The 25783-nt window shown below is 40.1% G+C and overlaps 1 protein-coding gene across 1 annotated transcript in view; it reads left to right on the forward strand.

The window, feature by feature from the left end:
- Positions 1–323: 323 nt before the first annotated feature.
- Positions 324–25783, forward strand: part of KCTD8 (potassium channel tetramerization domain containing 8) — a 100652-nt gene continuing 75192 nt past the window's right edge. Inside the window, exon 1 of the mRNA XM_042808407.1 lies at positions 324–1212. Coding sequence (XP_042664341.1) covers positions 369–1212 — 844 coding nt within the window. The 5' untranslated portion in view covers positions 324–368. The remainder of the gene's footprint in view (positions 1213–25783) is intronic.

The following is a 25783-nucleotide window of genomic DNA, read 5'->3' on the forward strand; positions in this document are numbered from 1 at the left end:
GGCCGGGCCGGGCGGGGCAGGGGCAGGGGCAGGGGCAGGGGCAGCGCTCGGGTCGGGTCGGGTCGGGTCGGGTCGCGGCGGGCCGGGCCGGCCCCCAGCCCAGCCCCCCCGCCCAGCCCGTCCCGCCGCCGGGCCGGGGGGGGCCGGCGCCGCGCCCCGGGGCCGTGCCGGCCGCCGCCGTGCCGGAGGGCGGCGGGAGCGGCGGCTCCGTCCAGGCGCTTCCGGGCGCGCCGGGCGGCGGAGGGAAGGAGGAGGAGGAGGAGGAGGAGGAGGAGGAGGAGGGGAGAGGTGGGGTGGGTGGAGGGGAGGGGAGGGAGGCCGCCTTTTTTAGGAGGGAGACCCTCCTTCGCGGCCGCCCGCTCGCAGCCATGGCTTTGAAGGAGGCGGGCGGCAGCATCCTGCCCATCAGCGACATGGTGTCGGGGCCGTCGGGCTCGCCGTTCCCCGAGGTGGTGGAGCTGAACGTGGGGGGCCAGGTGTACGTGACGAGGCACTCCACGCTGCTCAGCGTCCCGGACAGCACGCTGGCCACCATGTTCTCCCCGTGCCGGGGCGGCCCGGCGGCGGCCCGCCAGCTGCCCAGGGACAGCCGGGCGCGCTTCTTCATCGACCGCGACGGCTTCCTCTTCAGGTACGTGCTGGATTACCTGCGGGACAAGCAGCTGGCGCTGCCCGAGCACTTCCCCGAGAAGGAGCGGCTCCTGCGGGAGGCCGAGTACTTCCAGCTGGGCGACCTGGTGAAGCTGCTGTCGCCCAAGGTCACGAAGCAGAGCTCGCTCAACGACGAGGGCTGCCAGAGCGACCTGGAGGACAGCAACTCGCAGGGCAGCAGCGACCGGCTGCAGCGGGCGGCGCTGGACAAGCGCTCGGGCTTCCTCACCGTGGGCTACCGCGGCTCCTACACCACGGTGCGGGACAACCAGGCGGACGCCAAGTTCCGCCGCGTCGCCCGCATCATGGTGTGCGGCAGGATCGCCCTGGCCAAGGAGGTCTTCGGGGAGACCCTCAACGAGAGCCGCGACCCCGACCGCCCCCCCGAGAAGTACACCTCCCGCTTCTACCTCAAATTCACCTACCTGGAGCAAGCCTTCGACCGGCTCTCCGAGGCGGGCTTCCACATGGTGGCTTGCAACTCCACCGGCACCGCCGCCTTCATCAACCAGTACAGGGACGACAAGATCTGGAGCAGCTACACCGAGTACATCTTCTTCAGTAAGTGCTGCCCGCAGGCCTGCCGTCCCCGGGGGGTGTGTGTGTGTGTGTGCATAGCGATGTGCTGGTAAAAGTCCATCCGCACCCCCCTCACCCCCACCGCTCCAACCCTTGCTGTCCCAAAGCAACATGTAGCTGGAGAGATAATAGGGGCTGCCTGCTCAACCCCCTCCTTAGGCGCTGTCACCGCTACAGTTCAAATTTTCTTTTGTGCGTTGGGGGGACGGACGGACGGACGGACGGACGGGACAGCGCTGCCAAATGCCGCCGGCCGGAGCGCGGCCGGGGAGCAGCTCCCCCCGCTCCTCGGAGCAGTCGGGGCTGCTCGCACCTTGCGGTGCCGAGCGTGCGGCGGGGAGGACCGGCCCCTCTCCCCCCCCTCCCCGTGGGGTCCGTGTCGGGGCCTGCCCCGTGTCGGGGTCTCCCAGGGGTGCCGGAGCGGGCGGCGGCGGCGGGGGGGTTGGGGGGGGGGGGTGTCCCAGCCCCGCGGGCCGGGCAGGGGGGCGGGCGCAGCGCTGGCTCCGCCGCGGAGGGGTGCGGCGCTGCCGGCCAGCGAGGCGGCGCGGAGATGGCAACGGCGGAACCCCGAGCAAGGAAGGGTTTTCATATTTTATCGCTGCGTTTCCTTCCCGAGCGAGCGCACTGCGCCTGGGCACGGTTTCGGTGAGGGAAGGGGCGGCGAGAGCCCAGCCAACTTCCCGAGGAGCAGGAAAGAGTCTGCTCCAAGGTGGAATAAAACAGTGGAGAAGAGAAAATAAACCACTCCATAGCCAGTGTACGGCTCCTAAGCAACTTCGCTAGTTGGCTGTGGGTAGACTTAAAGGTTTCAGGTCACTCGCGAATAGGAAAATCGAGTGATGACGAATGAGTTTCAATCTGGCAAAGTGTGTAGTGCTATGCAGGGCACTGGCTGGGCAGTGGTTTCAGGTAATCAAACCGCAGCTGGATGGAGAACCCCAGCCCTTGGCAGAGATTTGTCTCTGAAAGGCAGAGGCAGCCTTAAGCTGCACAGATGTGTTTGAGAGTCGAGTAAGCCTGTGGGAGAGAGAGGTGTTCGCCATTCACTTCGTCCTTCCCCTGCCTCTGCGCGGTCCCGCGCTCCCTGCGCGCAGGAGGGATGCTCTGGCAGAGCATCTGCCTCTGCCTCTGTGGTGGGGTGGGAGAGGCAGCCTCCAACTAACTTCACAGGCAGGGCACCTAAACAGAAGCAACCTGTTTCGCGTGCAGAACTGGACCTAGGCATGGTATTTAATAGAGGAGGGAAATGTGAATGGGTTTCTACTTGGAGGACAAATTCATTAAACAGTTTACATTGCTCTGTATTGTATAGGTGATGACCACCCATGGCTGAGCAGACTTATGCACTTCGGTCTTCAAAACTGTATTAAAACAGTTTTTGAAGATTCATTGCATAAGTTATCACCAGTCATATTTCATTAGGATATGTGGAAACTGAGCTGTAGGGGAGCTTTACATTCTTCTGGGTGGACTTTTATCAATTATTTTACATGATTATTAAATCTCCTTTCTGAGAAAAATGGACATACTGATTTTCCAAATAGCAGAAATTCCTTGTTATTATCAAGACTATGAAATAGTCTGTTCTGTTTGCTCAGAAATAGATTTGTAGGTGCATAATTATTTGTGTGCATTTGTGATGCTCATAATGTGTTGGGTTTTTTTTTGTGTGTGTGTGTTATGATGAGGTTGCTGTATAGAACAGTGTTCTAATTCAGATCAGTGTTCCAAATTAATCCCTGGTGTAATACCTCTGATTTATGTGGAATAATGCCAGGGATGAATTGGATATTGTACATCATGGTTTTTGTTTTAGATTTGCAGCCTTCCAGCTTACGATGCTGTGAAAAGTAACACAGTTAATTACTTAAATTGATACAGTTAACTGAAAATTTATGGTTTTGCTTAAAATTTTCGGGTGTGATTTTCTTTTTTTTTTTTTTTTTTTTTTTTACTTCTGAGTGCAAAAAATGGCTGAGATAAATGTAGGCTGAAAAGATGAGGAGCATATTTTAATTTTGGTGGCTTGTTATGAATTTAGCAACCTTTTTGTTTAACAATTTTATACGTTTTTGTATGATTAGATAGATTTTTTTGAAATGTAGCAACATGGAGACAAAACTTTAAAAATCACCAAAATGGGAAGAGAAGCAAGCAAAACATCATGCCTGAAGTAATGCTTTAGGTTTTTTTGGGGGTTTTGTTTTATTTTTTTTTTTTAAACTGACTAAATGTCCTATTGGTTGAGACTCGATAAAACAATACTTTATTAAATGCCTTGGGTGGATTGGGTGCTTGCTGTTGCTTTGCTGGACCGCTGCACAAGAATATATCAAAGAGAGGGCAAACCTTGGAAGCCTTAGTGTTCTGCACTAAGGGTGAGAAGTGTGGTCAGGGTTACTCTCCCAAGCATTATCCAGGACCACATTCCTCCCTCACTCACTAACAGACCTTAATACACAAACAGAAGAGTGGTCACTTTTCAATTTATGCCTTGCCACATGTCACCAGCAGCCTCAGAAAGGAGGAAGTGTTGGTTGGGAGGCTGCTGATTTCAAGAGCTCTCATGGAGACTCTTGACTGTGCCCTACAGACGAAAATATCCAGACAAAAAACTTTGGGGAGCCTATTCCAGTTTTGGCCAGTGCCTGAGACTTACTTTGGTGCTAGTGGAGAAGAAACCTAGTTTTATGTTCTACTGGAAAAAGCCCTAGCTGCATTTGCATTTGTTACTCACAGCATGAGCATCTGCAACCAGCAACTGTATTAGTTGTTGGTCTGTAATTCTGTGGCAGCCACACAAACATCTCTTTCACCATTTCTCCTGAGAACTTGTGGACAACTCTCTTTTCTAGTAATGGTAGATAGGAAAATGATTGGAAAAATATATGAGGATATATTCATTCTACCCATTTCCTTATGAGTAGCTGAATGAGCCTCTCACGGAGAGCTACTAAGGAATGTTTGGGGCCAAAGGTTTAATCTGTGGTTTGTAGAACAGATTTCAGGTCTGTTTGTAGTATCTGTCAAACTTTGGTTGGTATTTTGAGTTGAAATGACCATCTATCACTTTTTTTTTTCTTTTAAAAAAGGAAATTACTTTATATCCTTAAACATTCTGGCAGATGAAATTCACCTTGGATACTACATATATATATATTTAATTAACTTATGAGTTGCTTAGTATCTAGGGATGGATTAGTTGTGAACTAATTCTGACTGAAGAACCAGAGGTTGTTTGAAACTGCTTACCAGGAAATAATGCTTCAGCCTTTGGCAACATGTCCTGACAACTACAGAGACAGACTTTCCTTCTTAGTATGCATAATTCCTACAAAGAACATCAGGTTCTTTACCCTCAATGGTGTGCAAGCTATCGTGTATGCAGTGACAGCTTCATTTGTCTACACAATTACTACATGGCCAGAATTTAACTTGCACCTTGAATTGGTGGCTTTGTTCTGAAAAGTGCTCAGAGGTCTGTTCCATCTGTCCATTACAAATCCCATCTCTTAATGGTCAATAAAAGGAGTAAATTTTGATGTGGTAGTGAAAAGGCTGTTTTTTCTTTTTTGTTTTGGTTCTGCCCCCCCCCCCCCCAAAAATCTTGGCTCCATGCTATTGAAGCTCTCACCTTAGTACACATGAAGATGACTTGGGTCAGTTAACATGATACAAAATGCATATGCAGTTTGGGGAAGAGGCTCGAACTCCCTTGCTCCTTAGTTTCAAGCTGCCATAGAGGACCACTGATTAATTACCTGTTGGTGTGCAATAGGTGATGATCTTCACGAAAGTTGCTTCTAGCTGGAAATAGGAGACCAGAAGCCAGGAGAGCTTGCTTCACGTGGCAGCAGGCAATCTAACATACCTTCAGTTAGCTGGTCTCTTTGTGAGGAAAGGGTGTGATTTACATTTTTAAGCTTTTGTCCTTTTTTTTTTTTTTTTTTTTTCCTTGTGTATGGTTCACTGTATCTTTCAGTACTGTTGTGTAATGCAGAATTGCTTGTGCATGATATTACTATTTTTTTCTTCTGTAGAATCTAATTGGTCTTAATGGATTTTACATTTAACATCTGCTACACAATCAGACTTACGGGTGTTGAGAGCATTGTGCTCAGCTGGAAGCTTGCTGTGCTGAACTGACATGTTTATCGTAAGAAGAATGCAGTAATATTTCATGAAGAAACTTTGACATGTATTCTATTTTGACACTCCTGTTTCACGTGTGACAATTTCTGTTTCCTTGTCTCTTGTTTTTGTTTGTAACAGCTGACATTTGCATGAATTTATGGTGCTTATTTTCCACTTGAAGTCACAGCACTCTAAGATTGTATTGGTTGCTGTGGATATTGTCATAAACAAGTGATAATAATTTTGTAATCAGTGGGGAATAAGCAGTTGGAAGCAATGAACTTTTAGGAAACAATATGGTATTTTGAAAAAACAAAACAAACCCCTGAAACCCACAAAACGCAAACAAAACCACACCACCAAGCCCGCCCCCCCCAAAACCCCCCACCCATAACAACAATAAAACCCAACCAACATTGTTTGTGTCTTTGCAATAAAAGGGAGAAGAAAACAGAAGGTGACACTTGAAACATGGGGAACAAACATGTATGTAAAATACTTTGAGGTGTTAGTTGCTCTGTGAATGCCAAATCCAGTTCACCATCCCACTGGGACAGCAAGGGGATAGTACGTTGGCATATAACCCTAAAATGCTCTTCTGAGGGCAGAGTTGTATGAAGTCCGTCCTGCAGGCGGTTTCCCTGACCGTGCCAGGCTGCTCTCCATCCATCTCTGCTTATTTAGTGGTGTTGTTGCTACGTGGAGTGTGTCTGTGCTATTTTTAAATTTTTTTTTTTTTTTTTATATGGAACAAATATATCTGAAATGTGCTAGGCTCAGGAGAGAAAGGAGACCAAGATAACAGTAAAACAAGGGTATTGCTTCTCTGTGGCACGTTAAGGTAAACTTGGACAATTTACTTTGAGACTGAACCAAAACCTCAAAGATTAGAGTACAAATTCTTGGTGGTACAGGCAGACATAAAGGATTAAATCAGTATCACAAGCACAAGGTAGAAAAGCTTAAGATTTCTGACAGTATCAAGATCTGGCAATGTTGTTTCTGGTAGGACTTTTGAGCAAGGCCCTTTAAAGAGAGATTCTGTAGGCAGTTCTTTGACTTTGGAAAACTGACATAAAACTTCAGTATATTCTACCTTATGATTCCAGCGCAACTCTAATACAGTTTAAAAATAATAGACTACTCTTTATCTTGTCATTCTTCCAAAATATATGTCCCTGAATGTAAAGGGATGAATCAAAGTGTACAGTCATAAATTACTAATATGAGAATATCTTTCTTATACCGCCACTTGACATAACGTGTGATAATCTAGACTACTGAAACTGGTATGCTGATTTTAGTCATCATTTCAACCAAGGGACTCTATTTGAGAATGATTTTAAAATGTGAGATTAAAAAGAAGTTTGAACAAATTCAGCTTTTTAATAATGAAATAAATAATGAAGACAACCTGCGTTCTTCTACAGCTGGTGTAAAGGCACTGCTGCACTGAAGAGGAACCTTTTGATATTTCTTACACTTCAACAGAAGTATGCAAGATTCAATACAATGATTTGTGATCAGATTTTAATCGTTATATCCAGTTTCTGGGCGTATTACAATAAAATCATATCTTTAAGTACTGTAGAGCCACTTCAATATTTGGAGCTGAGGATTGGGACTGTTCTGCAGTATTTTAAGAGTAAAATTAGAGATTAACTGAGAAAATCAACTAACCTGGATATTATATACCAGGATCAAGACTAGATAGGCAATAAGCACCTTGATACAAGCAGCTGTTATTTCTGATATCGGGAAATACAAACACACTGGTTTTGATATTATCCCAGACTTGTACTTCTTGTGGCTTACTTGGGAACAAAGTGACAGTGTTGGAGAGGCTGACTTTGCTGGATCTGTAATATTTTGCAGGAAAACTGCTTCTTGGTGTTATATCACCTCATACATTTTCAAGGATTTATGACAGTAGTTGCAGGGAAATGTTTACTTTTCCACAGTAGGATGAGCAAATCGTATTTTACTTTTTCTTTATTGTCAGCATGAACTTCTACTTATCTACTGTTCAAGCACAGAATTTATGTGTACAAAAGTTTTCCATGTAATATTGTTCCAGGCAGATGATTTAAAAATAAAACTGAACTGCTAATAAAATATATTTTGCCATATATTCACTTTCACAGTATGATATGGCTGGTATTTCACTGTTGGTTTTCTCCTTTGCAGCAAATACCACATTTACTATACTGTGATAAGAATTTGGGTGGTGAACAAAAATTCACTAAGTATTGCACCAAAGAGTTCATCAATACTCACATTATCCTTTTTCTGCCACAGTTCTACATTTAAACTTAGGTCTCCAGAAATTAAAAACTGCCCAGGCAGCTATAAAGTCACCTGTCCCTATCCTCCCTTTAATCCCGACCCATAAGGTCTTGGTTGGCTCCTCATCCATCCCCAGGTGGAGCTCCACGCACTCCAGCTGGTCATTGACATAGAGGTTGACCCCCTCCCCTCCTTGTCTCCCTTGCCTGTCCTTCCTAAAGAGCCTGTATCCTTCCATTCCAACACTTCAGTCATAGGAGCCATCCCACCACACCTCCGTGATGCCAATAAGATCATAGCCCTGCAGGTGTGGGCATGTCTTGAGCTCCTCTTGTTCGTTCCCCATGCTACGTGTGTTTGCACAGAGGTATTTAAGATGGGCCCCTGATGAAGCTGACTTACTGGCTGGAATTCCTTTGTGCTGCTCTTCAGGTGCTCCTCTGCTGACCTGTGATCCCTCGCCAGGCTGTGGTAATCTATTGCTGGCACTGGCATCAAGCTGCTAGGAGCAGGATGGATTGAGGTGCCCGTCCCCCTGCAACTTTGTATGTTAATAATATTCTACGGGCATGAGAAGACAAGTGTCAGAAAAAAAGGCCCTCTTCTTGGTTGAGCTGAACATCAGCATGGCCTGAAGAAAGTGACCAGAAGTAATTGGTCATGTTTTGATGTGTTACCAGTCTAAGGGAAAGATCTGTGGTGAGACGGATTCCTAGATGGCCAAGAAGGGAAGTGTGTAAGGTTGTGTACATTCATCTCACACCTCTGGGGTCCTGGGCTGCTCGAGACTGGTGTGGTGCCCGGTGTAGCACCCAGTGTCATTGTCAGAGAGCATTGTCCTACGTAGTCTCAGCAACTAGGCAGATCTTGGGTGTCACTGCAGAAGTGAATAGCATGGCTATGCTCTGGATTTCCCCTTTGGTTTTCTGTCTCCAGTTTTGGATTACTTTACTGCTAGAGTCATGTAAGTAGACTGCTACAGAGTTAAATTGACCAAGGTCATGTCTGCAGGGCTTTTCTACGCCACAGGATGATTATTTGGCTGGTGGTTATTTGTCATGTTATAATTGTTGAAAAAAACTGCAGTCACTATACCAGCTAACATCCTAACCTGTCAAGCAGATGTTATTTTTATATCTGTGAATTAGTTTATTTCATTTCAGCTTACAAGATCTTTATTTCTTAAAGCAGGTGGAGTACTAATGGCACTCAAGTCATGGCTGGTTTATAAACTGAGCTACTGGAAGTCCAGTGGAAAATTCTTAAAAAAAATTACCAGGCAAATTTCATTTGCTTTAGAAATCAAATGCTTCATGATGGATTTCCTGGGGAGGTTGTTCACTCCAGCTTGATGCTGTTCTTTTTGTGAAGAGATAATTCATATTCTACTTAAAATTCATATATTGACTAAATGTTAGGAGAAAAAAATGCTATGTCTAAAATGAAATTAACATTCTCAGTAGAGTTTAAGTACTTTTCTTTAAATATTTTGTGTGATTTTAATTTTTTATTTTTAAACCGGTAATGGCCATTGCACATCTAGCTTTTGCCTCATATAAATTCAGGATTATTCAGTGAATTTACTTCTTTTCTGTTTTTCTGTGTGATACATGGGATTAATCATATAAATAAGGACTAACAGTGTGTGAAACTCACACTCAAGTCCTGTTCACAGCTGCAAGATAAACCTTCACTGGGACTGAAGCAGCAAGTAGTCTTAGGCTAGGCTTTCACATAAAAGTGAAATTCGAACTACATGAGTGATTATTTGGTTTCATAACTGTTTCTAGTACACATAATCCTGGCAGGAGGTAAGCACTGATGTTTTGTAATTTTCATGGCACTTATAGAAAGTAATGCTGTTCCATTTTGCTTACATCTTATTAGATGGTGGTAACAAAACTTTTCATGTTTGTTACATTTTGACAGTTTAACTTCAGAAGACATATCATCGCATGTCTAAATATTTTCAGGACTTCACCGAACATGTGAAAATCACAGTGGTGGTAATGAGAGTTTCATGTTTCTAGCAACAAGATTAATACAATGCTTTAAAAACACTTATGCAAATATTATTTCTTCTTTATGGAATTACTTCTATCTTGATACTGTCTTTCCCAAAGTTGCTCAAAACAGGATTCAAAGGTAGGGAACAGTGTGTTTACCCATTTTTTGCCCTATGGGGTCTGCCTGGCCATAAACAGCATCAGGACTACTCTTAGTTACAGCTGGTGCAATGATTCCTTCATCAACATTTTGCAGCTGAGAGTAGCTAGGTCAAAATTTAGTTGTTCCCTTTCTCATTGCTTCCCCATAAGCCTGAATGCTATGGCAGGGGCCCTGAGCAAAGGAGGTGCAGAGACAGGGGCTGCTGCCTCTGGGGGACTGCCACTGCCTCAGGGCGGCTGCCACCGCCTCTGGGCTGTGTGCATGTCAGGTTTGCTTTGTGCAGCTCGAGTCACGTACCCTGTTTTCTGTTCCGATGACATGTGCTTAGTGAATAAAGAAAAGCAGAGTGGCTTATAGAATAAAAAATAGTAGCACTTCCTTCTGAAGGAAATACTACAGCACTGTTTAAGAAAATACTGTGAATAACTCAATCCAGAGGCAGCAACTCAATTACAAGTGCAAACACACACGGCAGCAATAACTAATGCATTGAAGTAGATACGCTGCACATCTCTTTGGGGGGAGGAGTGGGTTGAGAAACTGAAGAGAGAAATCAACACCATCATTAACTTTTATTAACGAAATTAAATATTTCAGGTCTTTACTTAGCATGTGTTCAGTTGTATTATAGTTAAAACAAACAGAGATGTTCTCTTTGCATTAGCAGAAAGATTATGATTCAGAAATTAAAATCAGTCAGTATATTTTATTTTTTATATAAGCAAACAACAATAACCTTCAGATGCATTTTCATCTTTTTTCTCTCATCCTTACTGGGTTCTACCCTTTAGTAGTATTAACAGATATTCCCAAAGAGAGGCGAGTTGGTGCTCAGGGACTCTTGTCACATTTTGTTGTAAACAGTCTCCTACAACTTAAGTTAATAGTGAAATTGGTTTATATGTTATTGAACGTAGATGTTTAGAGGTTCTTGGAAGGATTAAAACTATGTCAGTGTATTCCATGGAAGTTACAAAAAGTGTAGTATCATTCAAAAGGCTTTTTATTAGTGAATATTTTATATATGTCTCAGGTGTCTGTCAAGCTCTTTATATTTGTTTAATAATAGGGGGAAAAAAGGCCCAGATTTGTATGTATATATGCGTATATAAATACACTCTGTGCAAAACAGTTACTTTCTTAACCTCTTACTAATAGTTTAATTAAACCAGATTTCTTTTTTTTCTGTCTGTTATTCAGATCCCCATTAAAACCACCAAAAACTGTGAGACTAATGACAAATGTCTATTTTGTTTATATAGAAGTATTCTCTAATGCTTCTGGTTCTTGATCCAGGGTTCTTTCACTCTTATTGGAACTCATGAATCCAAAATAATATGACAATCAACTACAAGAGGGTTAGAAGACAGATAAAATAAGTCATTAAAATAGAGTGCCAACAATTTAATCAGTGTAATGTGTAGATAATAGAGTGGAAGAAGACTAAAACTAAACATCGCTTTCTGCTAGTTTTTCTTAATAAACATATTTTCTTTCCCTTTCTTTTCACATTCACCCATTTATAGCCAGTCACTTCTCAGTATTGTTCTCTTCAGACAGCTGTTACTATTTCTGTTGTTAATGCCTACTCTGGCTTTTGAGCTGATCTGAAACAAAGCTGCGGCATGGCTACTCTTGCCTTTCCACCTATTTTTGTCTCTTTACAGTGTTTGGGTATATAAATATCACTCATTCTGTTCTAAAAATACCAGTATACAGCCTTATAAAAGAGTGATCAATATTGCTGAAGCTACATGGACTTCAGGGTAAAAAAAAATAAAGTACAAAATAATTTGGTTATTTATGATACAAGATATAACGGGACCGTTGTTCAAGTAAGGTTGTGTCTGTCCTCCCTTACCTCCAATATTTTGGCATCAAATCTCACTCCGAGTGAGTTACCCATTTGAAGTACCCCTTCTTCGGAGCAGAAACTGTCAACATCTGTATGTGTAGATAAGCCTTATCATATTAAAAAGAGTAAACCTAAATTACATAAGGAGTATAACTAAGACCACTGTAATTCGCAATCCTGCTTGAAATTTTGCTTTCCCAGTACTTGTAGACTTTAATTTTCTCAGTTAGCAATCCCTCAGAAAGCTATGCATATTTATCTCTCTTAGTGTCACAGCTCACAAACATAAATTTACGATCATTTTCTTTCCCTATGAAATTTCTTCATGCTGTCGGTTTGTCTCGGGGGATGTAATAAATGAATATAACATTTCTAAATGTTAGAGATAGACAAAGTCTATGTGTTTTTGCTCTCCAAAAAGTATCTGGAGTAATAGCGATATCCTTTGGCTCCAAAATAATCCTGTAATTCTTTAGGATAGAAGGGACAAACTTTTCAGAAGTATTTGTTTTTCCGTATGTGGTATTTTGAGAACTACTGAAATTTTTGAAGTTTTACCTCATAACCTGCTAAATTGATATCTTCCCATGACTTTTAGCTACCCAGTAGTCCAGCCTCCAGTCATAACAGCGCTCACATTTTCATTCCCGTCTTTTCACTCTTTACCTTTTCCACCTGCAGCTGGAGTAGTTTGGTGTCTAAATTGGTGGAATTATGCCCCTAAATAATTGCATCTGTGATCACATTTAATTGCAGGAAGAAGAATGCTCTTGCAGTAGAGGAGATTAGGTTAAATGCTGTCTGTCTAATCAGGTCCCTGGTGACTGACTTCTGGCAGTGCTTTCTTCCTAAATCCCGTTGCTGTGGATGTGATGAATAAAAGCTGCATGGCCTGTGCGAGTCCATGTCTTCAGAAGGCGGTTTTGCTTTGCTGATTTGGGGGAGTACGACACGGATTTAGGAGCAAGCCTGAACGTCCTTCCCCCCTGCTAAAAACACACGTGGGTCTCATGGCGTTTTTAGGTGGGCCCGGCTTGGCGGGGCCTGTGGCAGAGCAGGGCAAGGCTGCGGGGAGCTGGAGCCTGGCCCTGCTGCGGCCTTGGGGACTGGCAGCCCTGGTGGGATGGAGGGAGGCTAAAATGGGATGCTGGGCAGGGTTGGGGGAGCCCCAGGGTCTGTCAGGGCCAGTACAGCCTGGTGGTGTCCCCGTGGGGCCTGGCACTGTGATGGCCATGTCTGCTTTCTGTGAATACCAGCAAATAAGCCACGAGCTGCTTCCTCCAAGGACCTCTGGCCAGGTGCCATAATCACGGGTCTGCTGCAGGGCCTCAAAATGCCAGAGCTATGATTCAGGGTGGCGGTTTTTTTTTTGCAAATTCATGAACTTTTTAGAACATAAAATACGTGAGAAATAACTCCATGAGTTATTTTTATGCAGGAATAGCAAGGGGTTCTTGGTCAAACACCAGTAAGGCAAGAGTGGCATCTAACATATTTATTTATTTATGGCACACTGTGTTTCTGCAGCCGTGCTGCTGAAGCAGGGTAAATTTAATAGTAATTGTCAATTTAACACAGTTAACCTGAATATTCTTTACATTTGGCTGCAAAATATGGACGAAAAAAAAAGCACCTATTATAAGCAATTGGTAACCTGGAAAAAAACGCATTGGAAAAAAAATGATTTGTTCTTTAGACTATGTAAAAGTGTTTTACTTATAATTAATGTTAATGATGTGACTGTATGCAAGCCTTTCTATATTGTCACGCTTATGATGCATAAAATGTATGAAGGAGCTTGAGGGGTTTAGCTGTACTCTCAGAAAACAGTAAAAATATTCTAAAGTTTGAGAAGATGCACTTTTTTTTTAATATTTAATTACATGTTTTTGGAATCAGGGTTATTTTCTATCTTCAGTAGTGAGGCTACTAGCAAAAATAGTTACCCTTTCTAATGAACCATATAATGAGTCACGTTTGAGAATAATATGAGTCTAAAATTGACCTCCAAATAAGCGCTGGCAATCTTGAATATATTTTCAGAAAATCCAGCCAAGTCCAGTGAAAATTTCCATCTGCACTTTGAGTACTGGGCTACAGCAGGGATAGACAAATTTAAATTTAGGATGCTGGTTTGGAAAATTTAGTTGTTCTTATCACCTCAGTGACTGGCAATAAACTGCACTTGTTTCTCTTCTTCCTTACCCTGTGGTTATGTTAGAGGCTTAGAAATACAGAAATTGACATTTTACCAAAGTTCACCTTGATTTCTAGCAGTGGCTAACTCTCAGTCAATTAAATCAGTTTATAACAGTGAAAGCAATAGTGGTAAAAGCTATTTACTGTATCATCAAGCAGTCATATAGCAAGAGTATTGCAAGTTACTAGATAATTACTGCTGGTTCAGAGTGGCTTGCCATAATTTCTATTCAAGAAGGTATGTGATGTTAGACTGTGGATCAGTAAATTAAGACTATTAAATGTTACATGTGGTAGCTGTATAACACTCTCAGCTTTCAAACTTCTTAATAGGTTTGTAAGTTTCTTGATAAAAGGAAAAACATTCCCCCATTAAGACAGCTAGGTGTTGAAACAGGCTGTGCAGTAATGCTGGGCACGTTGTGCATCCTTAGAGCTTTTCAAGACTTTTCTGAGTCAAGCCCCAATAACCTGGTCTGACCTCATAACGGACCATGCTTTCGAGCAGGACTAGAGACCTGCTAAATTATCCTGTGATTCCTTTCTCTGATGTGATTTAAGTTCACGCTGGCTATTTGAGATCATTTTGCAGGAAAGGAAGAGTAAACTGCTGCAGGTAAATAAGTAGACGCTAGAGAGTTATAAATTCTGATTATTCAGAAAATCAGTTGCTTCAAAGCCTTAACTTTATATTATATTTTTACTTACTTTTGTGTGTCCTACTTGTAGTCAGAATTGAAACAAATGATTCAGGAGAAAGTTTCTTACAGGACTTTATGGTCCAAATTAAGCCCCATAGAATGTTAGCTAGACCATAGTTAAGAAAGTATCTGAAAAAATGTTCAAAATTAATGTTGGATAGCACTGTGGTTGTTGACCACATGTTGCTTGAAGAAAAAAATCTCAAGAATTTAGCAAATCACCATTGTTCAGACCTGTAACCATTTTTATTGTCATTCTTCAGATAGATTCTGGTGCTATCTGTCACAAAGGTGACAGACTGCCTTGGATTTCTTTGGGTTTTTCTCCATTTTGGTATTTTTCATCAGTGCTGAGTTCCTTTAATGTGACGTATTTTTTTTTCTTGAGTTTTTCAGCCTCTGTATCTTTCCCCTAGCATAGATTGAATCAATTTACATAGCAACTGCAGAAATGCTGAACAGGATTTTTTGGGTAGCCTGGAAAACTTAAAAAAAAAATCATAAAGCAAACATGAACAATGCTGAATTACTTTTTAGTAATACATTCTATAGCATAATAGCAAAACAGTTAATTATTAGGATATTTAAACAATTTGGGGTTTTCCTTCTTGAAATTTTAATGTAAGAATGGAACATGAGGCACTAGTAGCTAGGATTATGCAAAAAATATTGGATGTTCCTCTTGCTTTTCCAACATTACTGAAAAGATTGTTGAAGTGATGTATCTGGAGACTCTTTTTGCTGTTAAAAATTCTCTTATGACAACAAACTAAAACAGAAGTATTGCTTGCACTGATTGATGCTTAATAGATACACATACGTAGTCATAGAGAAGAAGCATGATAAAAAGATCTTGAGACAGGTCTTATGTCAGCTGTAGGTTGTCAAAACACTTTTGATGTCAATGAAATTATATCAGTAACGCCTGGTAATACGGTTTCGTCTCTGAAGTTATTGTCCTGGGCAGGGCATGTGTTGCTAAGGTACAGTATATTTCCACCAGCATTCATGGTGGTGGAGGGATTGGGCAGGTTGGTACTGATATTCTTGTCACGAGATCACCTACATCACCTACTTAGAGAAGGTTTGGGTGTCTTGATGGTGTTAACTAGTCTGTCCATGTCCACATTAAATGTGATACAAAACTTACGTGACACGGTATTCAAAACGCTGTGGCTTGGCTGTATTTTACTTCTGGGAGAGTGGTGGAGATGGGTTCCCTAGAGAGGGGAAGAAGGGATCCTGGGGAACAGCAGCCACGGGGTTTCAGCACATCCATTCTCTTCCTCCTAAGCTGGTGTGGTGAGCTAGAAGCAGTGGAATCATGGAGCTTAGCCCCTCAGTGATTTTCATGGGCGGCCTCATCATTTCAGGACTTCTTTCAGGCTCTTCTCTAGACTTTAATTGGTCTCTTAACCCTGCTTATGTCTATGTCATGAGCTACAAGCTTTTCTTCACCACCTTGAGGGCCAGATAATTACTTTATATTTTTAAAGTTAAAGCCTGAAATTAATGTATGATTTTGTGAATCAGGAGCCTAGTATATCTACTGTGCTATGTTTTCACTGTTTTTTTTAGTGCCCTCTTTCTACCCTTATTTGTAGACTACCATTGGAACTACATTAGTAATTTAGCAACCCAGTATTCCCAAATATTTCTTAGAGCTAATATATCATAATCTTAAATCTATACATCATATATAATGTATATATATCTATGTATATTTAGCAGTCTAAATATTTAAAGAAAAGGCATTAGCTAGATGGTGACATCCTGGCTCAATATTGTAGCTGAGTCATATTATGGTGACTTGGGAGGCACATAAAGTTCTTTATGAAGAGTATTTTTCCTGATAATGTTATTGACAGGCTTTGAATACTTGGCAAGATACTGTATTTCTTTTTTGTAACATCCATGAAGTAGATGGTTGTACTAAAATAGTTCAGAATGATATTGGCATATCATATATAATTGTCATTATTTTGGACATTTTTAAAAACTTAAACAAATACCTCAGTGATCTGTGGTGATTGTGAGAATGTTTAGAATGTTGAAATTGTTTGTTTTGCAGTATGACCTGCAATACAAAAGAATTCATAAATTATTTTACACAAACTGAGAGCTGTTTGTTCCATCTTTGTTCAAAGTGTCTTTGCATTCAGTTCAGTGATTTAGTATGTATATATAAAGATCCAGGGTATATACAGTTACCAAAACATAAATATTGATTTAGTAATCATTTTATATAGTGCTAAATTCTACATAAAATACATAAGAATTATGTTATCAAGTGTAGAAGATTATGCTAAAGTAACTCTGATTTTTCTATATTCTTTTTGTATTCTACTTTTTAAATAGGATTTTTCCTCCATGTATTTCTCTTTTAAGACTGTAATGTTCCAGTCCTTATTGGATAGTAAAGTAGTCTCACTGACACATAAATCTATTTTCTCTTTACTGTCTTGTTCTGCCCATTAGCAGTGTTTCTCCAGCATTATTGGAGAAAAAAATGACCATATATTTATCAGGATGCAGAATCTTGCTATATGGACTTTCAGACTCACTTATACAGCTTGTATTCTAAACAGGGTTTTGCTGTGATGATGATACAGACTATCTGCACCAGCCAAGTAGTATATAACACTGTCTTGGTACAGTTCTGGTAAGAATTAGACTGCAGTGTGACCTGAGTACTTAAAAGCCTTGATTATCACGGTGGTAATATAGCGATTACAACAAATTGTAGAAATAATAAATAATATAAATATGTTTATAATAATTGAGTTTTATGACAGTTCTGCAAGTTTTATAAAATTACTATATCTGTGCTCCATTGGCTCATGTCATGTGCACTTCATCTGTACAAAGCTTGTCCAAGAGAAACAGGTCAGATCTTTTGCATGTACGTTGAAAAACTGTAGGTAATTGCATAGGACACAAAATAATGGAAACTTGGGGTTGTATGGGCAGGAATGTTCTTGGAAGACAAGAGCAAATCTTCAGCTAGTACAGATGCAGAGGCAAACTCAAAAGTTCCTGATTTTCTGGTCCTGCAGACTGTTCTGTTACAATGCTTTTCATATAATGTGAATTAGAGAATAAAGTCTTGACATTGTAAATTTGCAATAAAATATGTGGTAATTAAGAAAAAGCTCTTTTCTACCAAGAGGTTCTTGCCATTAATTACTGTAGAATTTTATTTTCAGTTTCACAGAGTTACTCCAAATGAGGCTTCTGGGACTAAGGGCTCTGCTGAGCCTGTCTGACATGATACAGTGCAATCTAATGGAAGCCATTGCAGTCTATCAAGTCAGGGAGTTTTCTATAAAAGGGAGGGCTTATGTGTGTTTTCATAAAGTAGAATGACTAATGTTATAAATTCGATGTGTACATGTTCAAAATGTTTGATGGAAGCCGATAAAATTTCACCTGCCATGTTGCAAATACTCTTTATCTATTTTTATCTTTTTTTCCTCTTTCTTTGTTATATTGATTTTCCACACTAGATGGCAGTGCCTTAGCACTAGTGCATGATAGGGGAATTGATTTAATTTGTCCAGGGGGGAAGAAATCCTTCTCTTTCATGTTTCCTTTTACATATTAGCTCAGAGAATTGCAGATAGGAGACTGGATTATGATTAGCCACGTATGGATAGGCAAAGGAAGATACAAATTGTTTCCCCTATTCCTTTGTACAAATGAAAATCTATTCAAGCTGATCAAACCAGGCTTGCATTGGTCATAGGTGAGATGAACTGGTGCTATTTCTCTGTGCTGTCCCCAAAGAGTTGCGGTCATAGGAACTTCACATGAAACACTGTATTGAGTTAGAGCTGAGAGTGCATCCAGACTCTGAGCAGATTGCCTCACAGTTTTGAGCCATATGTTGTCTATACTGAGAAGTCAGTGAGAGAAAAACACAGCTTCCTTCTCATTCCAAGAAAAGCAGGTGCTGGAGAAGTGGGGATGGAGAGCTGAGAGATGATGGGGTGCACCTACGTATTGGTGTGTTAGAGCTAGAAGACAGCCAGGGCACATACACATACCTGTGAGCTGGGATGTGCTCCTGGGTTCTGTGTTAGGTGAAAGACTGGAAGTTCATTAACTTCAAGTATTTTAACTAACCAGAAAGTCTGTAAATCTCTGAGGACCGAGGGGAGATCATGATTAGAAACAAATAGACTCTGGAAGTGTAAATGTGGCAGTAACAGGTGAAATCTATCAGATGGAAGCTTGGAGTTGAAATTCAACTTGAAATTAAGATACAGTGTTTTAAATTCAGAGGTGAGGTCCTTAAAAACACTGGATCATTAAGAAAAACAAACAAAAATCCCTCTGTCATTTGTTTTTTGAGTCTCTGGTGTTCATGTTTTCAATCTTGGATTCACAAGCTTCAAAGAAAATCTCCACCTAATCCTGTGAAAAGAGACAGGAGTTTGAAAAACAGAAAATATCAATAGACTCTTCAGTCAAAATAAAAGAAAAAGTCACATAACAGTATCAGGAGAAATTAAATACCTTGAAAGACAAGTACCATTGGGGTAACAACCCCCCCCAAAAAGAGAGGCCTGACATAGGAGTGACTGATTGATTGTATGGGAACCAGCTGAAAGAAAGAAGGTATAAAAGAACCTGAAATAAAAAATAAAAAAAAAAAATAAATTTCAGGAAGTCATGAACTGAAAAAGAAATAACTTTATGTAAATTCCTGAAGACTCTCTTCATGGTAGGGTTTGCTCAAAAATAAGATAATTGTTTCAAGTTTCAGTTCAATGTATACTTAACAGGAGGTAAATTTAATGCAATACCTTTATCTTGCTCACAGGAGTTAAACATTTTAAAATCAGGAAAGCTCTTGCCTGCTGCTGGGAAGAATACTGCCATGAATACATTTTCTTAAAGAAAATTTAACTAAACTTAGCGCCTCCTGGGACACTGCTGCATGCAGCTTCTGCCTTATTTATTCAGTTTTATTTTATTTTTTTGCTACATCCCTACTGAATGAGCTAGATAAAAGCAAATTGAAATACAAGAAAACAAATTTTCTCTCACTGTTTTTTACTGGATCTGCCATAGTAGCTGAAATTTCATTAATACTGCTGGAAGGAAGGTAGGCCAAAGGAAAGTTTACCTGTCTTCTACCACAACATTCACAGAAGCTGAATCTTCTTGCAAAATACGCTGCTGTTATTTGCTGTCATTTTTTGCATGTCACAGAAAGTGATAGTCCTGCCTGTAATTTATTATGTAATTCTGCCAGAGCAGAAGATGCAGATGCCTTACTATAAAAATCCAATGCAAACTATATTTGATAGTGCCACTTAGATGATTCCTCATTAGTTAGGGGAAGCAACATATGGGGCCAATTTGGAATTTGTAAAGAATTTGGTGCTAGAGAGTGAGCTTCATGCTTGGGCAGTTATGCAGGAGGAATTATCTGTTATCAGAGAGAACAAATGATTGAATATAGACCTCCCACCCCGCAGATGAATTTTCTAATTACCAGGTTATGTTGTTAAGGGAAATACCTATTCACTTTGCAACAAAGATTTTCTTTCTGAATTTGAATATAAGTATCTTGCCTTGAAGGTTTTCATAAAACAGAAACTTGTTTTCTAATTAGTCTTCTTCACATTAGTATGAAGTATGACACCGAGTTGTTTGAGGAAAAAAGGCATGAGGTGTCTTGAGAAAAAAAAGAGTATTTATATGAATGATGTTATGCAGAAATTTGAACATGGGGAGGCTTGTTGTTGGGTTCTGAGGGCTTGTTTTTAAATTCTGTCTTGGTTTGGTTCTCTTTCATCTTGTGGTCAGATGATAATCTGGGATTTTCCCTGTACAGATCTTTGGGAAGTCTGAGAAAATGAAGTCATATGAAGAGTAAGTGATTTCCTCCCAGAGTTTCAGTCTCCCTGAGCACAGTTTCACAGACAGGATGATATACAGTATTCAGAGATATGGGGGCCCACTGGGTACCCCAGTGCTAGAGTTTCTTTGACATAATAGCGCTTTCAGAGACTAACCAATCTGCGTAGTATGCAGATCAAATTCCAGTTAAAACGAAGAAAGGTAATTTGTAAACTTTTAATGTAAGTACCAAAGGAACATGACATCTATATTTTAAAAATAATTGGAGAGTCTCATTAAAATGTGATTATCTGATCAGTAGTTCTGTAGTCGTTTTTGCTTTTTTTAACAGCTATGCCCAGCATTTTGGGAAGCAACAGGAACCCTCTTCTTTTTGTTCATGCAAGCCAAGAACAACTCACTCTAACAGGAGATTTTTATCTTGCTTGAATGGCAGTTCTGATTAGATCTGAAGAACAAATGAACGGCAGAATGCTTCAAACCACCCAGATGATTTGTCTTTGCTCATTTTCATGATTTAATTGTACGTAGTAGGTTTGCCTTTAAGAATCGGGCTTTGTAAGCATAAGGACTATCCTTGTTTGTTTAATGTTAACACCCATAATTCAAACTTTATTTCCTCAAAAAGGCAATCTGCTCTTCCAGACTATTTTATTGGGTTTACTGTGGCTGTGTTTTTGAAAAAAAAAACAAAAACAAAACGTCAAGTCTGTCCAATTTTGATAATCTGGCATTCATGAAGAAAACTTTCAAGGTGTTATCTTTAGACAGTTTTGCTTAAGGATTTGTACTACAGCTTCCCCTCCCCGGTATTTTGCTTGCTTCCTCATGATTCTGAAATGTCATCTCCACAACAGGAACAACAGAGTTGTCACTCTTGCTAAATTATTGTTAGCATTCCTTGTTGCAGCTTTTATGCTGTCCAATCACTTATTAGTCAAGTTTTGTGGATTGCACATGAATTACTCCAGCCATCATCCGGAAGGTGTCCTTCTGACTCACTGGACTTGGGAAAAGCATCCTGTCATAAATTCAGTTTTGAATGGCTTTTCTTGCCATAGATGCTCTTGCAAAATATTCATTAAGCACTCCTGTTGTCCTCCTGATTTTTGCTTTTTTCTTCCTTACTTGGACCTATACAGCTTTTTCTCTCTTTTTGCCAACATCTTCCTCTTCATAGGCTTATAAGCAAATTAATTATCCTTTCCACTGTGATACTGTTTCCTCTCACCATTCTTTCCCCAGTTTTGACTTTTGTGTGCATTTTGAATTTATTTTTGCTGTTACTATTAATGCCCACCAGTTTAGTCCTTGATCGTTTTTTTTTTCTGTTTAATTAACTGAAAGGTTTTTTTTTTGTTTTTGTTTTTTTGTTTTTTGTTTTTTGTTTTAACTTAATAATCTGTTTCTTTGTACAATTGCTTCTAAATGGAATACATCATTCTACCAGCAATTGAAGGTGGTGTACTTACAGATTTTTTTTTACATGTAGTCCACTGTATCACATTTTGTTTAATTTCTGGCAAAGTTAAAACCTTTTAAAGCCAGCAGCTTCGGTTGTTTCTTAATTGTCTTTGTTTTCTCATCTCCATCCTGCCAGACATAAAGAAAACTGCTGGTTCCCTTGCTTCCATTCCTTATCTATTACTTTCTATGGTCACATGCTGTTCTGAATCAACGCAAGATCTTTGGGTGGCATAATTGAGATAAGAGATTCTTGTTTTCTTTATAAAATGTCATGCTTCCTTTCTTTTTCTTTCAACACGTGTTTTAAAGCAGGGCCTGAAATACATAATCTCACTGTTTAATGCTTTCTTATTTTACTGCATCCATGAGTAAAATTCTGCAACATACTCAAAATCCTTCACTTCTATTTACTACTTTTGATTGCTGCTGTAGATTCAATTCCTCAGTCCAGATGAGAAGCAAAGCTGGCTGCTAGAAGGAAGGTTCAGGTGCAAGTGGAGAAGTGAGAAACTTCTGCGTATGGTCTGCAGAGCTTCTGTGAGGAAGTTCTGCTAGGGGATCTACAACAATGGTCAAATTAGCATTTTTCATGCTATCATTTTAACTGCCCTGGATTAGTCACAGAGCCAGGACGCTTAATCGGCAGCATGTGAAGATGCCTCTCTGTGTACTTGAAGACAATTTCTCACAGGATGCAGCTTTTTTCTGAGAAATTGAAGAAAGGAGCTGGTGGGCAGCAAGGTCCCTCGGGATGTCTGAGTTCCCCCCCAATCCAGCTCTCCCCCTGCTTTACAGTTTTCCCACTGTACAAGCAGATGCTTGCAGCAGGTCCGGCAAGGTGAGTGTTTGACCCTCTGATTTCCCACGCTTGCTGTAGCTACTCCTGTCTTTCAGCAATCCACATTTAGGTATCTTTTTTATTTAGCAAATGCCTATTTCCTTCAGATGGAAAGCAGTTACGCCACCTTTCTGTATGAAGATCTGAGCACTGGCAGGACATACTGTTCAAAGGCTGGTACATGTGGTAAATTGTGGGTGCCCTTACAGCACACAAGTAATAAAGCTTTATGAATGTTTATTTCTTAAGACAGACACACACAAAGAATAAAAAGGCAAAAAGATTAAATAACAGCTAATAAGATTTTAGAGTCTATACCTTTGCCCATTCTGTTGTTTGTTGCCATTTTTAAACTTTCTGACTCATTTCAGAGATTCACCACAATTTATGTAAATGTACTATGTAATAATAGCAGCAAAGGTAGTGAGGCAAATTTATGTCCTTCCCACTGTTAGAGGCAATAACTTATAAAACTGAAATGCAAGAATTTCTGTGCTAATATTACTACATAATTATGTAATGAATTTTCTTCTCTTTAAAGTCTTTAAGAAATTAAAGGAAAAATGGCTGATTTTACCCATCTTGAAAACTATTTTATTAAAAAAATCACAAAAAAGGCTATCCTAAAGATTAATGTCCATCAGCTATTTTTATTTCTGTATTCTGTATTTTATAACCTGTGTTCTTTAGACTTGGTTTTCCAGTTTTAGGTGTGTAATTTTAGCATTGCCTCACTGTCATTTTAACTTTGTGAAATTTAATATTCAAGTGAGTGTTTATAGAAAATACTGTTCTCTGCAAAGATGGCAAGAGAATCGTGAAGCATTAAAATTCAACAGGAATTGTATAAGGGGGAAGGGAACATCATATTCAATCATTCCAGTTCTTAAGAAGTCAACAACAAAAGACACCAGATATTTATCTGAAATGATCACAGAACTGTATGTAGACAGGAGGTAAAAGCAGAACTGGCTGGTCTTGAGAAACCCAGTTACCACTATTCTTTTTCTTACTTTGGAATCTTGTTACTGATCGTCTTCAGTTTGGGGATGCTGAGTGTTGTTGGCTGTGCCGCTCATGCCTCACCAGCGCTCCTCTATTTCTGACATTTGGATACAGTGGGTAGCTTGTGGTGGCACTGTTTCTCCTGGGGATGGCATGGGCAAAGCAAGCTGGTGTCTGCAGAAAGGGAGCTGAGATACTTTTTAGAGATGAAAAGGTAGAGAAGACATAGGAGGCTGAAAACAAGAAAAAGGTGAGGTGAGAGAAAGCTTTTCCGTTTTCTAAGTGGCTAAGGGTGATTTAATTGATCATCTGACAGTACAAACCCCAGAACACAATGTATTCACACATACATTCCCATTGGACTTGATGGACACACCTGATATTTTATGATTTTGGATCCTAGTGTACTTGGTTTCCTATTTGACCTTTAAAGTATTAGTTGAATTAAATCTCAGTTGAATTAAAAATGGAACATCCACCCTAAAACATTCTGTTCCATCAGCTTCAACCTATACATTTTAGTACTAATTGCTATTTATTTACTGTATCAGAGAGACCAACTGAAAATCCCTCAAAACAGCTACAGATTTTTGACACAATGAAGAGACAAAATCCCAATTTTTGCATGTTCTTTCCAAACCACATCACAGTTTTCCCTCCATTTGCAAACCATGTATCATTTCTTTTTTGTCCTTTCTGTTTACATTTTTAAAATCATTTAGGTTGGGAGTGATGTTAATTTTTATTTGAAGTATTAGCCAAAAATCCTTAGGCAGAGCTTGTTGAATTTGTACTCGTAAGTTTGTAATTCTCCTTTTCCAGGCTGGAGGGTGGAACTGGTGGATTATTTGCTCTCTCAATGTTCATTTAGGAATACATTCTGTATCTTAAGACCAAAGGTAAAGATAAAATAGCAGATTTTTTCTAGTAACCCATTGAAACACCTTTAGCTTTCTGTTTTATTGCTACCTCTGTACAACTTTCAGCTGTTCTGGTGGCAGTAGGATTGTAGGAAAGTAGGATGTAAGCAGGGGAGTGACATTCCAGAGGCTAATGATCCAGTCGTTTGCCTTAATAAGTAAATGTACATCATCCTGTTAATACATCTGTATCAATTGAAAACCTATCACTTTGTTCGCTATGACTACTTTTGTTGGTTAGAAACCACTTTAAAATGTCCAGTCTTAGCTTTCGTCAGAGTCAACTTACTCGTTATTATGTGCTGATTCTGCTTCAGTTTACATAGGTCGTCTGGTTCCATTATAAAGAGTGATCTTATTTTTCCTGTGTGTTGATTTGCTAGGTTGAACAAGATACGATTTTGTCATGTTCTGTTGTTTGATAGTGTTGCCATTCCCCTGGTCTTTCTAGTAGCTTTATTTTCTGCATCTGGACCTGTTTAACTATTTTTTCTGAAGAAAGATAGAACTGTATAGAGTACATTTGATGAGATTTTTATCGTTGCTGTGGCATTTACACATTTTAGGATAATATTCATTATTTTTACAAAGCCATATCATGCAGACATTAGTTTATTCCATTAAGATAGTCATATCATTCTCTTCCTTTGTTTTCGCCACCTGAGAAATTTCTTGTCATTAGTCTAGCAATCAGTTCATTTGGTAGTGTTACATTTCACCCCATTACATTTCACAGTGCTTTAATTCTTTTTTTATGATATTCTGATTTTAGCTTATTGATTGTTTGAACCCTCTATTTTCTCGAAGGTTTTTATCGATCTCTTCTGTTTGTTTTTTGTTTGTTTGTTTGTTTGGTTGGTTATTTTTTTTTGTCTATAAGCTGTTGTGTCTTTTTGCAACCATGTTGCACCCACACTGCAACACCCACTACCTAGAGATCCAGGAGTGAATGCAAAGCTTCTTTTTTAAAATCTTCCTTTCTATAAACTATTTCTTTGACATGTGGTTCTAGTGGTTACTTGAGTGGGGTAGTCCAGATACTTTTTCATATTTCTTTAGATCCAGTCTTGTTTGTCATAATGTGCAGATGCTTCGACAGTCAGTCTTC

The sequence above is a fragment of the Tyto alba genome, unplaced genomic scaffold, assembly GCF_018691265.1.
Source record: "Tyto alba isolate M040663 unplaced genomic scaffold, T.alba_DEE_v4.0 Super-Scaffold_6, whole genome shotgun sequence".
Lineage (NCBI taxonomy): Eukaryota > Metazoa > Chordata > Aves > Strigiformes > Tytonidae > Tyto > Tyto alba.